At 44.5% G+C, this 14,835-nt stretch overlaps 1 protein-coding gene across 1 annotated transcript in view; it reads left to right on the top strand.

The window, feature by feature from the left end:
* KMT2A (lysine methyltransferase 2A) overlaps positions 1-14,835 on the top strand; it is a 286,124-nt gene that overhangs the window by 47,038 nt on the left and 224,251 nt on the right. The window contains exon 2 of the mRNA XM_073602468.1: positions 9,164-9,233. Within this exon, the coding sequence (XP_073458569.1) occupies positions 9,164-9,233 (70 nt within the window). The remainder of the gene's footprint in view (positions 1-9,163; positions 9,234-14,835) is intronic.

Here is a 14,835-nt window from a genome sequence, read left to right as displayed (position 1 = left end):
TCGAAACCAGGAATCCTGACCAGGGTGTAGAAAGAGAGCTCCTACAGTTCAATATTAACGCAATAAGCCCATGGCTCCCATACTTTTTTAAACCAAGGTACGGAGTCGTTAAGCCTACTTGCAAGGTGATCATTAAGCATAATCCAAGAGACCTTACGCCTGAACAAGGCAATGTGAACCGAGGAGCTCTTTAAGGAGCAAGCTATAGTAAGTTTAGCGGCTAATAGCAGAAAGTGAATAAACTGTTGTGTGGAACGAGAGACATCGGCAACTTTTTCATTTTAGTAGAGCAATACGGGGTAACTGCAGAACAGGTGTTTTCTGTGAGTTTCCGCATTATCACGAAGACTCTGTTCTAAAAGTCCCGAATTCTAGGACACTCCCACCTGGTATGAAGCATAGTTCCTAAAGATTGGCAGCCTCGAAAACAGGAAGGTGAGGTTGGAAATAGCCGTATGAGACGAACCAGGTTCATATACCATCTAGTGAGGACCTTGATACTCGCTTCCACCAGAGAGATATTTAATATGCCTTTATAGGCAGAGTGGAAAGAGGCATGCCAGTGGTACAGGTCATTCTCTGAAGCCAGATCCGAGTCCCACACCTGCATTGAAGGTAATTTGACAGAGGAATCAAGCCCAAGACCAAGTAGATAATAGAAATCCCTCCCCTCTGTCCATTATCCTGTGCACACCAACTCTCATAAGGAGCCACTCTAAAGTCTTTCAGCACCCCTGGGCCTAATGACCTTAGGAAATGGGAAATTTGAATAAATCTGAAGTTTTCTGACGTCAGCATTTTCAAACGTGACTTGCAATGTGCTAACATGAAAGTACCTCTAGGAGCAAGAAAGTGGCCTATGCGATATAAACCTTTTGTTGAGCCACCAGCGAAAAGATTATGGGTCCAGAATTAAACAGGTGGGCCAGTGGAGAGAAAGGTGAAACCAGGTTGGGATTGTGTGGGACTTGGTCAACGAGTTTGACAATGTAGGAACAAGGATGGGAAATCTGTTCCTTTCCAGTTTGCCATTTGAGATAATCTATTGGGACTTTATTGGTCACCGCCATCTCCATAGCTACCCATTCAGGTTTTTCACCCCGTGAATACACTGCTGATAGTTGAGCTATCTGGGCAGCTTGATAATAACGCATAAGATGCGGAAGGCCAAGACCACCCTTTGTTTTGTGAGCAAAGAGCACTTGTTTAGAGATTATGATTCTTGCCATTCCAAACAAAGCATATAATCTTAGATTGGAATCTTACCAGATCAAAACTCACTAACACTATTGGGAGAGAACGGAAAAAATATAATAAACGTGGCAAAAGTGTCATCTTCACTGAATAGACTTTACCCAACCAGGACAGACCATGTGTCATTCACCCCCCTAAGTCCTTTTTATAAAGAGGTGGGTAATTCTTCTTGTGGTCGCTATAGAGCAGGGATATGCAATTAGCGGACCTCCAGCTGTTGCAGAACTACAAGTTCCATGAGACATAGCAAGACTCTGACAGCCACAAGCATGACACCTAGAGACAGAGGCATGATGGGACTTGTAGCTTTGCAACAGCTGGAGGTCCGCTAATTGCGTATCCCTGCTATAGAGGGTGTTAAACGGACACCTAGGTAGGGGATAAAGTCAGATGTCCAATGAAACATAAATGCTGCTTGCAGCCAAGACTTAAAGTCCTGGGGAAGGTTACCATTCATCGCCACCGATTTTATTATCGTTAACACACAGACCTGAGATCCCCCCTGAACTTCTGTAACAAACTAAGTATCTTGGACAGGGAAATTAAGGGTGATGTAACAAACAATAGTAAATCGGCAAACCGGGCACATTTGTGAGATTGATTGCCACATTGCACAGCATGAATGTTCGGATCAGATCGTATTGCAATTGCCAGAGTTTCGATAACTATAGCGAATATAAGGGGAGAGAGTGGGTAGCCTTGTCTAGTCCCTCACTCAATGTGAATCGGGTCCGAATGAAACCCTTGCATATGCACTCTTGCCGTCTGCGATGCGTACAGCGATCTAAAAACCATAAGAAATTACTCACTAAATCCCCAGGTTCCAAGCAATTCAAACATATATGACCATGAGACGGAGTCAAATGCTTTTTCAAGATCGATAGAGAGCAACATGCCCTCTTGGTGGGGATCCCCTGACCACCCCAATTGCAAAACCGAAATTATATCAACCGCTCTCCGAATCTGGTCAGGTCCCAGTCTCCCAGGAATAAACCCTACCTGATCTATATGGACATAATTATTGATAAAAGAGGCCAATCTATTAGCCTGAATTTTGGTTAGAAGCTTCAGATCATTATTGAGCAACGAGATTGGCCTATAATTTTCCACTTCACCAGCATCTTTGCTAGGCTTGGGTATTACTGAAATATAGGCAGAATTCAGGTCCACATTCAGGGACTGACCAGCCTGAAGAAAGTTGAAAAAATGCTCAAGGCGTGGAGCTAAGGAGGTTGCAAACGTGTGTAGGGCTGCAACTAACAATTATTTTCATAATCGATTAGTTGGCCGATTTATTGTTTTGATTAATTGGATACAATTTTAAAAAATGTAATATGCCATTTTTTCGTTTATTTAAAATAATGATGAAAAACGGAGTGTTACGCTCAAACTGCATCACAACATAACTACTAAAGTAAATTCCTCATTCATAACAATGCAGTGAAGGGGCTGGCCCTAAAATGGGAGAGGGGACCGTACTGGAGGGTGGGAGGGAGTTGGCTAGTTTGGAGACCAGGCGTTAGAGGGAGTAGGTTGGGAGGGAGGGAGTTTGGAATAGAGGCATGTAGGACCGGAACTGGACCAGAGGGGGTTGCGATAGAAAGGGAGTTTGTTTGGACAGGGGACCAGACCCAAAAGGGGAGAGCGGGCTGGAGGAACTGGACCAGAGTGTGGGAAGGAGAAGCCTGTGTATTCCTCAAACTGACACCAATGATGGGGCACTATTCCCCCCCCCCCCCAGGAACACCAATGATGGGGCACTATTCCCCCACCCATGAACACTAATGATGGGGCACTATCCCCCCCCCAGGAACGCCAATGATGGGGCACTATCCCCCCTCCCAGGAACACAGATGATGGGGCACTATTTCCCCCCACCCCAGGAACACCAATGATGGGGCACTTCCCCCCCAGTAACACCAATGATGGGGCACTATTCCCCTTAGGAACACCAGTGATGGGGCACTATCCATCCCAGGAACACCAATGATGGGGCACTATCCACCCCCCCCAGGAACACCAATGTTGGGGCACTATTCCCCCCAGGAACACCAATGATGGGGCACTATCTCCCCCCAGAACACCAATGATGGAGCACTATCCCCCCCAGGAACACCAATGATGGGGCACTATCCCCCCCCCCAGAAATACTTATGATGGGGCACTTGTCATTGTATGAATGTTTTGCCACTGTAAGTAAGGAGCTACCTTATTGCAGCTCAGCGCTTACCGCTGCTTCTCTCCTCTCTCTCTCTCTCTACCTTTGAGGGCAGCAAAGTGGTGGGGCTGAGAATACACCGCTGACGTCAGCGAGGAGGAGAGAGGTGGATGTGCCCAGTCACATGAGCGCCGCTATGAGAAAGCAGCTTGTACACAGGGGATTATGTAACACTCGGATGGAGTTAGGACTGACAGGCAGGGAGGAAGGTGCGTGCAGACCAAGGAATCGATAATGAAAATCGTCAACAACGATTTTCATTATCGATTTTTTTCAATTTAATTGATTAATCGTTTCGGGCCTAAATGTGTGATAGTACTTATAGTGCCTTGCAAAAGTATTCACCCCCCTTGGCTTTTTACCTATTTTGTTACATTACAACCTTTGGTTCAATGTTTTTTTAATCTGAATTATATGTGATGGATCAGAACACAATAGTCTAAGTTGGTGAAGTAAAATCTGAAAAATATATACATAAAACTATTTTTCAGAAAAAAAAACTGATAATTGGCATGTGCGTATGTATTCAACCCCTTTGTTATGAAGCCCATAAAAAGCTCTGGTGCCAACAATTACCTTCAGAAGTTACATATTTAGTGAAATGATGTCCACCTGTGTGCAATCTAAGTGTCACATGATCTGTCATTACATATACACACCTTTTTGAAAGGCCCCAGAGGCTGCAACACCTAAGCAAGAGGCACCACTAACCAAACACTGCCATGAAGACCAAGGAACTCTCCAAACAAGTAAGGGACAATGTTGTTGAGAAGTACAAGTCAGGGTTAGGTTATAAAAAAAATATCCAAATCTTTGATGATCCCTAGGAGCACCATCAAATCTATCATAACCAAAGGGAAAAAACATGGCACAACAGCAAACTTGCCAAGAGACGGCTGCACACCAAAACTCACGGACCGGGCAAGGAGGGCATTGAGCAGAGAGGCAGCACAGAGACCTAAGGTAATCCTGGAGGAGCTGCAGAGTTCCACAGCAGAGACTGGAGTATCTGTACATAGGACGACAATAAGCCGTACGCTCCATAGAGTTGGGCTTTATGGCAGAGTGGCCAGAAGAAAGCCATTACTTTCAGCAAAAAACAAAATGGCACATTTTGAGTTTGCGAAAAGGCATGTAGGAGACTCCCAAATGTAAGGAAGGTGCTCTGGTCTGATGAGATTAAAATTGAACTTTTTGGCCATCAAAGAAAACGCTATGTCTGGCGCAAACCCAACACATCACATCACCCAAAGAACACCAGTGAAACATGGTGGTGGCAGCATCATGCTTTGGGGATGTTTTTCAGCAGTCGGGACTGGGAAACTGGTCAGGGTTGAGGGAAAGATGGATGGTGCTAAATACAGGGATATTCTTGTCTTCTCTGTACCACTCTGTGTGTGATTTGAGGCTAGGACAGAGATTCACCTTCCAGCAGGACAATGACCCCAAACACACTGCTAAAGCAACACTTGAGTGGTTTAAGGGGAAACATGTAAATGTGTTGGAATGGCCTAGTCAAAGCCCAGACCTCAATCCAATAGAAAATCGTGGTCAGACTTAAAGATTGCTGTTCATAAGCGCAAATCATCCAACTTGAAAGAGCTGGAGCAGTTTTGCAAGGAGGAATGGGCAAAAATCCCAGTGGCAAGATGTGGCAAGCTCATGGAGACTTATCCAAAGCGACTTGGAGCTGTGATAGCCGCAAAAGGTAGCTCTACAAAGTATTGACTTTAGGGGGGTGAATAGTTATGCACATTGACTTTTTCTGTTATTTTGTCCTATTTGTTGTCTGCTTCACAATAAAAAAAAAAAAAAAAAAAAAAATCTTCAACGTTGTAGGTATGTTCTGTAAATTAAATGATGCAAATCCTCAAACAATCCATGTTAATTCCAGGTTGTGAGGCAACAAAACAAGAAAAAAGCCGGGGGGGGGGGGGGGGGGGTGAATAATTTTGCAAGGCACTGTAGCTGAAAAACCATATGGCCCCAGTGCCGACGACTGGTTTAACTGTTTGATTATGCTTAAAATTTCTTGGATCGAAATTGGGGCATCCATCACCTCTTTATGCCCTGCTGTCAACATCAGGAGAGGTACTGACTGGAGAAAGGTCTGTAAGTCCTCTGGATCTTTAGAGGTTGAGGCCTTATAAAGAATGCTGTAGAAATTATGAAACTTTGGGAATGCTTTAAGGGGGTCTTGGGTATATGTGCTGGTAGAGCACCTAATTTTAGGGGGCGCCTCCTGCCGCACCCTGGGGGTAAGTTTAGATGTTAACATGGTACCCACTCGGTCTCTGTGTACATACAATTTAGCGGTGGACCAGCGTAGAGCTTTTTCAGTTCTGATTTGCATATTTGCGTTATGTCGGCGTGAAGGGGTTAATGATAGGATCAGAATCTCAGTATTGTTCACATATCGTCTCAGGTGTAAAAGTTTGCGGTTATTGGTATTTAATATAACTCTTTTCAATGAGTCCTCCAACCCTTGTGTCGCTTTCTCTTCACATACCATGCGAGAAAGCTTACCACTGTGCTTTGAATAGCATTGTCTTGCCTATGTTTTATATTGCAGCATTTGTCTTAAATCCTTTCATATTTGTATGCCATATATACATTTCTATTTTTTGTAGCCCATTTCTTTATGATGCTTTTCAAGATAGGGGTTATACTTACTGTGGTTATATGTCCTAAACTTCAAACATATTTTGAAAAGAAAAACTCACTATGCTTCTTACTAAATACCTTGGAGTGTCTACTTTCCAAAAATGGGTAGTTTTGGGGATGTTTGTACTGACTTGGCATTTTTGGGCAGAGATAGGCAGGCAGAACATCATTATTTCAAATAATTAAACCGCAGTTTATAGACTTTTTTTTAACTTTGACACAGACTAAATAATAAACAAAATTATGGTCTAAATTTATTAAGAAAAAATCATTTATTTGCAAAGTTTAAAGTGGTTGTAAAGGCTTAAGGTTTTTCACCTTAATGCATTCTCTGTGTTCATATTACCCCCAAGGTCCCCCTCATACCTACCTGAGCCTGATCTTGATCCAGCGCTGTGCCCGAGAGCAGTGGTACTCTTTCACCTCACAGAACAGAGGCTGCAGCGGGAATCTAATCCTGTTAAGAGTGAGCGGGGGCTGGGGGGGAAAGAAGGGGTGGAGTTGTAGGGGCGGAGGAACTGCATCATGCTGTCTGTGTCTAGGGATGCAGGCAGTATGGCTCGGGATCGTGCCTGTGGCCCCATGGCAAATGGATTGCAGTGGGGGCACTCGTTGAAGAGAAGGAGCCAGGAACGCCAACAGGGGACTCCAGAAAAGGAGCATCCGGCTGCTCTGTGCAAAACCATTCCCTCTGTCCCTTCCTCCTCATGTCACAGTTCTTTAACAATTCCTAGTTAGCAGCTGTGCAAATTCTGTGTAGAAATAGTCTTTATCTTCAGAAGTGGAGGACACATGCACAGTAAGTCTGCTTGGATACAAAGGCATCTCTTGGGAAACACAGAACTCCACAGCACTCTTCCCAAAGTGTACAAACAAGCACAAAATTCCACAAAGCCAACTATTGATAAAAAAAACCTTTATTTGTACTTATCAGGTAAAATAAAGTGGTACCTTGTTAACATGTTTCTGCCAATCCTGGCTTTGTATGTAGCAAAGGTGTTTGATCCATCTACTCCGAAAAAATAACCTTCCAATTTGGTGGAAGAGCATCTGGAAGCGGCTGGTTTGGAGCACCAATGCTTGGGAGCCAGAAGCACCTTAATAAATGCTTTCCTATTTTCGTCTCCCAGAAAAGTGAGCAGCACAGTAATGACATCACCATATCTGACTTCAAATATTCTAAGGCTAGCAATCAGAGGAAGCGGTACCTTAGATTCATACCATGGATATACATTTTTAAAGTTGTAGGCAAAGGAATGCTGAGGTACCTTTGCAGCCCTCAAGCTCATCCTAAAATGTCTCTGCTGACTTAACCGTAGAAGTGATCTGACCAGCTTGATAATTTCTACAGGCCAGTGATTTGCGATTCCTCCATCCCCCTGTGATTCCTGGGCCCTCCTGTGTTTCCATGGACTGCCAGAAGTCATGTCAAAATGGTGAGTTGGAGAAGATCAGGGAACATCCCTTCTCTGATCCACTCTAGAGCCATTGAGAGGCAAGTTTAATGGATCTTCTCTTGCAGGGAACTTACAGATGCAATTTATTTTTTTAAGGGACTCTTTATGTCCAGTATGGCAGATTAACAAAAAGCATCTTGGTCTCCTAAGGCCCCTTGCATATAGGGCGCCCTGGCTGCTGTGTGTTTAAAGTGACACTAAAGGTTATTTTTTTAAAAATAACAAACATATCATACTTACCTCCACTGTGCAGCTCGTTTTGCACAGAGTGGCCCCGAACCTGCTCTTCTGAGGTCGGCGCTCCTCTTGGCTCCTCCCCGCATCCGATAACTCCCTGGGAGAAGCGCTCTCCCGGGGGGGGGGGGGGTGTTACCTTATGGGCTCGCTCCCGAGTCCAGCATTCAGCGTCCATAGACGCCGAATGCAGGACCCTCCCCCGCCCCCCTGATGGCCGCATCATTGGATTTGATTGACAGGAGCGGGAGCCAATGGCTGCGCTGCTATCAATCTATCCAATCAACAGCCGAAAACCCCCTAGCAGAGAGGCGGCGCATCGAGGGTTCAGGTAAGTAAAACGGGGGGGCTCTGGTCACTGCCAGTGTTTTTTCACCTTAATGCATAGGATGCACAAACCTTTAACTCCTTTGTGCCTACGGGTAAAACTAATTTTAATGCCTAAGTACAATTTTGCAACTTTGACATGTGTTGGAAAACCGTACATATCATCACGACTACTTTGTGCATCCAGGTAGTTATACCTTGGTTTTTTTAGGACAAATTGGTGGTAATTTTTCAAATGGTGATTTTTTTTTTGCTCCTGCTCCTGACGATCGCAGTGATACCACATAACACACATCCACCTGCTGTGTGTTTAAATTCCATACTATGGTTTTTCGTGCATACTTTTTGCTATTAGGCCACTTGCACGCCCCTTGTGCAAGTGGCCTAATAGCAAAAAGTCTTTAGGAAACTCTGCCTTTTCAGTTATACAGTTATATATGTCTAAATCTGAAAATGTTTAGCTTGCATGGTGCAGTGGAGCTCTTTCTGCATTGTTCTTATATAAGCTGTCTTGTCCTTCAGCATGGTGTGAATGTTGGGTAGAACTCACGATTTTGAAAACTTTGTCTTGCTTTTTTAATTTCACCACATTGCTGTCCGCTTAACGCCTCATTCACAAGGACGATGAGGCTTGTATATCCTGAACTAGGCAGTTTTTTTACAGCGTCTCTAACTTTCAGGTGCAGCATGGTGCAGGCAGCCCATTGAATGCTGATAGGGCGCATGTTGGTTCGGGGCCACTCACCTGCACTTGTGTGCCTGTCAAATTATGAAGAGCTGTTGTGTTCATGCTGCCGATGTTTAATGATTGGCTTCATAAACGCAGCACCTGGAATTTAGAGTACGGAGTTTAGATTGTTTGGGCTATGCGGGCATTGTTGCCCCTGTAAGTGAAGCCTTATGGAAATGTATGTAGACCATTTTGCTTTTATTTTTGTGCTGTGTAAATTGTCCAGATAACAACGCTAAAAATTGATTACTTAATGCCAAATCTTTTTTTTTCTCACAGGAGGACCATTTTCTAGGATTTGGCCCAGATGAAGATGTTAAAACGCGCAGCCCTACAAAATTCCCCACAGGTACCTAAATTCATTAGATTTATTGTATAAAGCCCATTCACATATGTGCTCACTGTCAGCTTCATTAAAGTGTTTGTTAACCTAAAAAAATAGAAATAAAGATTCTGTTCCTTTTAAAGCATGTTATACAGCACAGTGCTTGCTGTTTAATTTGGCCCCCTGAATCACCTGAAATACCTGGCTGATCCTGCCAGTTTCTACCCTTCCCTCTGTAAACTGACCACGGTTTATCATGGCTGCCGAGCCCTGACACCGTGGTCAGTTTACGTGCCTTCATCATCCGCTCTCTCCTCCTCTGTGCTCTCCTCTGTCCTCCTCCCCTCCTCCATCCCTGCCTGCCAGCTCCTTGTCCGTGCCTGCCCCCTCTGCACCTGCTGCTCAAATTACTGGTAATTTCGTACAGTAGCTTCTCTGTTTATGTATGTAATGTCCTCCTGCGTCTGTGCCTTATATGAATTCTGAATGAACTCATAAGCATTTTGCCTTCAACATCCTCTTGTGTACCTAATCTTGTGGCTGACTTCTGTATTCAGGATTCTTGTGAAAGATCCTGGAATTGTTAAGTTCAAAACTCTTCTGTGTTAGTGTCATTGCAGCGCTGGGCTCCATGTAAGGAGTTCATGGGCACTGTGACCAGCACACAGTGGTAGGCATCAGGAGCCTTGGATCCCTGATGTCTCTTTAAAGGTGGACCTGCTTCCCACAAACGATACAAAAAGTAATAATAAAAAAAAAAATTTATATATAGATATATATATATATATATATATATATATATATATATATATATATCTATATATAAATCCCATCACCCTATATACAAAGTTGGAGGAGATGTTCCTGTGCAGTATGTACCTATTTTCTGCCCTAATTTAAATTAACGTAATTTTTAAGATTTTTTTTTTTTTAATATACAGAATTTCTGAGGCCCCTTTCACAGGATCAGCCCACAAAGATCCGTTTGTCTAGCAGATCCGAGCAGGCCACCCATTGACTTGTATAGGCAGGCCTGCCATCCGATCCGACAAGATCCGCTGAAAACAGACGCATGGCGATACGTTTTCCATCAGTCCAGCGGATCGGATGAAAACAGACATTCTGTCTGTTTTCATCCGATCTTCCATAAAGAACAGTGGGGCTCTGACAGGTCCGTCCCTGCACAGTGAGCAGAGACGGACCTGTCATCTGCCTGCTCAGCGGGAATCAACGGAGGCCTAATATTTGCCATTGTTGATGTTGGCATCATGTATAGCAATTGTTACACTATCGTTTGTTTAAACAAAAGATATTGCTTAACTTTCTCATTTTACATAAATATGTTGGCTATATCCTGCACTTTTGGCTTTGCCTAGCATTGTGCAAGGTTTAGCTTTAATAAAAGTTGATTGTACAGGTGGATTTTCTTTTTTGTATTTTTTTCAAGTAGGTTATGCTTTAAATATAATTAACAATTTCTAGTGATTAGCACTTCAGATCAAGTCAAGTCCCAGAACACAGCCGGCCATTCACAAAGCGCTGCGCGATAGGAAACGGGCAGTAAAGCCGCAAGGCTCCGCTGCCTGTTTCCCTTAGTTCGAATGGCGGCGCCGGGACCCGATCCGATGGACGGATCGGCATCGGGCGGCTGACATCACGGGCACCCTGGACAGGTAAGTGTGCTTATTAAAAGTCAGCAGCTACAGTGTTTGTAGCTGCTGACTTTTGATTTTTTTTTTCTCCTGGACCTCCGCTTTAAAAAAGAACCTACATTCTACTAATTATGGGACATTAACAATAGTGTACTTTGCTGTTACTAAGTTATAACTCATTGCACTTAAAAAAAAAAAAAAAAAAAAAAAAAATCAAATAAAGATCTTTCAAGAGCTGAGCAGTGCAATTTTGCATTTTTCTTTACCTAAAATAAATTATACTTGCCTGCTCTGTGCAATCTGTTACCCCCTTTTCTGGACTCTCTCTAGAGCCCTCTCACTCCCAAGCCGTACTTTGTACTTCCATAGATAAACACAGCATGGCTTGGCCACGCCCCCTGCTCCTTCCTCACAGGATTTGACTGACAGCAACAGGAGTCTGGCTCCTACTGTTGCCTGTGTCTCCTGTGAGACCAGAAAGAGAGAGCAGAGGTGATGCACCTGGGGACAGTGCTGGATCGATAAGAGGGCTTTCACCGAGCCGCGGGGGCCGTCGAGGGTAAAGTGGCGCTATTTTTAGTGCCGCTTACCGTCGTTTTAGCGGCCGCTATTCAACCGCTAGCAGGACGGTTTGCAAAGTGTATCTTTGTTGCTTGTGTCTGGCTGGCTGTTTTTTACCTGTATGATGGTGCACGACGGTGCTCCATTTCGCCTTGGTTCACCATGGCGCATGTGCGTTCGCAAGAGTGCCGCTGTGCTCAGAAGTTGTTGTTTGGTGGCCATGGCGCATGTGCATTCGCAAAAACGCCGTTATGCTCAGCAGCTGTTGTTTGGTAGCCATGGCGCACGTGCATTTGCTAAAGCGCAGCTGGACTTAGCAGTTGTTTGTTTGGCGGCCATGGCGCACGCGGCTTCGCTGCACATGAGCAGTAGCCTTTATCTGGGCGCACAAAGATTTGCATCGTATGTGAATACAGCCACGCCTGTTCGCCGGCACCGCACACATGCGTGCGCACACATGCACAGAACATTCGGGCGCACGCCCAGCTTGTTTAACTGCTTGCCGACCAGCCGCCATAATTTTACTGCGGCAGGATCGGCACGATCCCGTGAACTGTCGTAGCTATACGTCGGCTCGCGGGATCGGGATAGCAGGCACGCCTGCTGCACAGCAGGTGTGCCGATGCTTGTGGCCGACGTTCACGATGAACACAGAAGTGTGTGTGTGTAAACACACAAATCCCTGTTCTGTTCTGAGAGGAGTGACAGATCGTGTGTTCCTATTAGCTAGGAACCACATTCCGTCACTTCCTCTAGTCAGTCCCCTCCCCCTTCAGTTAGAATCACCCCTTTCCTGCCAGTGACATTTTTATAGTAATCAATGCATTTGTATAGCACTGATTGCTATATAAATGCCAATGGTCCCAAAAATGTGTCAAAAGTGTCTGATGTGTCCGCCATAATGTCACAGACCTGATAAAAATCGCAGATCGTCACCATTACTAGTAAAAAAAATAATAAAGATGCTATAAATCTATCCCTTATTTTGTAGACGCTATAACATTTGCGCAAACCAATCAATATAGTACACAATATAGTTTACTTTTTGTTATAATAAATATCCCACCTTTTTTTTTTAAAAAAGACAAATTTTTTCTCTGTTTAGGCCAATATGTATTCTTCTACATATTTTTGGTTAAAAAAAAAAAAATATGTAGAAGAATACATATTGGCCTAAACAGAGAAAAAATTTGTCTTTTTTGAAAAAAAAAGGTGGGATATTTATTATAACAAAAAGTAAACTATATTGTGTTTTTTTCAAAATTGTCGCACTATTTCTTTATAGCGCAAAAAATAAACTGCAGAGGCGATCAAATATCACCAAAAGAAAGCTCTATTTGTGGAAAAAAAAAGGACGTCAATATTGTTTGGGTGCAGCGTCGCCCGACCGCGCAATTGTCAGTTAAAACGACGCAGTGCCGAATCGCAAAAAATGGCCCGGTCATTCAGCAGCCAAATCTTCATGGGGCTGAAGTGGTTAAACTGTGTAGGCAAAGCATGCGGTGCTTCCACAAGGCAGCTGTGGGACACAGAGCAGGCTCTGAACAAACACTAGCAGCGGTTCATTTTTCCTTACCCGGGTTACGTGCGTCATCAAGTGTTGCTTGGCAGGCTAAAGGTTCTTAGCAGGATTGTTACACAGGGGCTTGGTGAGCCTTATTAAAGTGTCTCCCTTCTGAGGTGTTTTTATACTACACCCAAGTACTCTCTCTTTTTGTGCCTAGTAAATGTCTTCAAAAAAGGAGCAGGACAAACACTGTAGGGACTACTATGTCGTCGGTAGTTCCTGATGAACCTAGTCGTATTCTGAGTGTTGTATCCCCTGAAGGACCAGAGGCTTCCGGGCAGTCTGAGCCGCTGCACCTATCTGGTATTGTGCCTACAGTCAACGCTGCTGCTTCACCCTTTATAACCAAGGATGAACTGTCTTCAGCCCTAGCCGGGTTTTAGCACAAGATTGCTGGCATGATGGCCTCCATCCCGCAGGGTGGCAAGAAGCGTGACAGATCCCCCTCAGTGGAGCCTCCTAGTCTGGAGCAGGAATGGTTTGAGAATGGGGAAGAGCTAAAAGCTCAGGATTCAGTGGAGTACCCGGCAGATGAGTCTGCTTCCGAGCAATCTGGACAAGAAGATATCCAGTTGATATCTGCCTCTCAGTCGCAGAGGCTTTTGATACTAACTCTGACAGAAATGATTCGTTCCGCATTTAAGTTGCTTCTTACAGAGGTGACTGAGCCCCCTGATCCTTTTTCGGATCCCTGAGACCTCTTCAGGCCGCGCAGGCTTTTCCCCTGCACCCCCTGTTGGAACAGGTGATGTATGCTGTTTGGGAACATCCTGACAGGACTTTTGTTCCTCCTAAAAGGTTTTCCCTTTTATATTCCATGGATGAAAAGTTTGTTAAAAAATGGAGCATGCCAGCCTTAGATGCATCAGTCTCTTCCTTAAACAAGAACTTAACTTGTCTGGTAGATAACGCACCCGACTTGAAAGACCATGTTGACAAGAAATTGGAGTTATTAATAAGGGCTTCCTTTTCTTTGGCCAGTTCAGCTATTCAGCCAGCTGTTGCAACAGTTTGGTATTTGCCAGTCCGTAAAGGATCAGGTCAAACGGCCCGATAGGCCTAACCAGGAAGATGATCTGGCTGAAAGTAAGACAGATATTCCTCAAGTGCTGTGTTTTGCTGACGCCTTAAAGGATTCAATACAGCAGGTTTCTCGTTTGACTCTCTTGTCTGTTCATATGCGCAGACTTTTATGGCTTAAGAACTGGTCAGCCGAGCTTCCTTGTGAAAAGTTATTGGCAGGTTTCCCTTTTCATGGGGAATGTTTATTTGGTGATCATTTGGACAAATACCTGTATATCCAAAAGATTTCCGGAGGGAAGAGTTCTCTACTTCCTGTGTAGAAAAGCACCAGACGTCCCTCGTTTAAAACCTCAGGGACTGCTTCCTCAAATGTCTCGGCGTCAAGGTGGTTCCGCCGCCGCCAGGGGCAAACCGCAAGGCCAGGGCCAGAAAAAGCCCTTAGTCCAAAATTCTTCTAAACCCAGCACCAAGCCCTCCTTTTGAGGTGACGCCCCCACCCCATCGGGTGGGGGGAGGGCTGCTGCACTTTGCGGACATTTGGAGAACAACAATTCAGGACGAGTGGGTCACCTCAATTGTATCTCGCGGTTACAAGCTGGAGTTGCGGGGGTTCCCCCTCAGAGATTTTTAAGATCCAGCATTCCCTTGGATCCTCCAAAAAGAAACTTATTGCTTCAGGCACTACATCATCTAGGAGTGATTGTAGAGGTTCCTGTATTTGAAAGGGGCACAGGGTTTTACTCAAACCTGTTTACGGTTCAGAAACCAATCAGGGACACAAGGCCCAGTTTGGACCTAAGATCCCTGAACAAGTATCTATTGA

Source organism: Aquarana catesbeiana, linkage group LG10 (assembly GCF_042186555.1).
Source record: "Aquarana catesbeiana isolate 2022-GZ linkage group LG10, ASM4218655v1, whole genome shotgun sequence".
NCBI lineage: Eukaryota > Metazoa > Chordata > Amphibia > Anura > Ranidae > Aquarana > Aquarana catesbeiana.
This window is presented reverse-complemented; position numbering and strand designations above follow the sequence as displayed.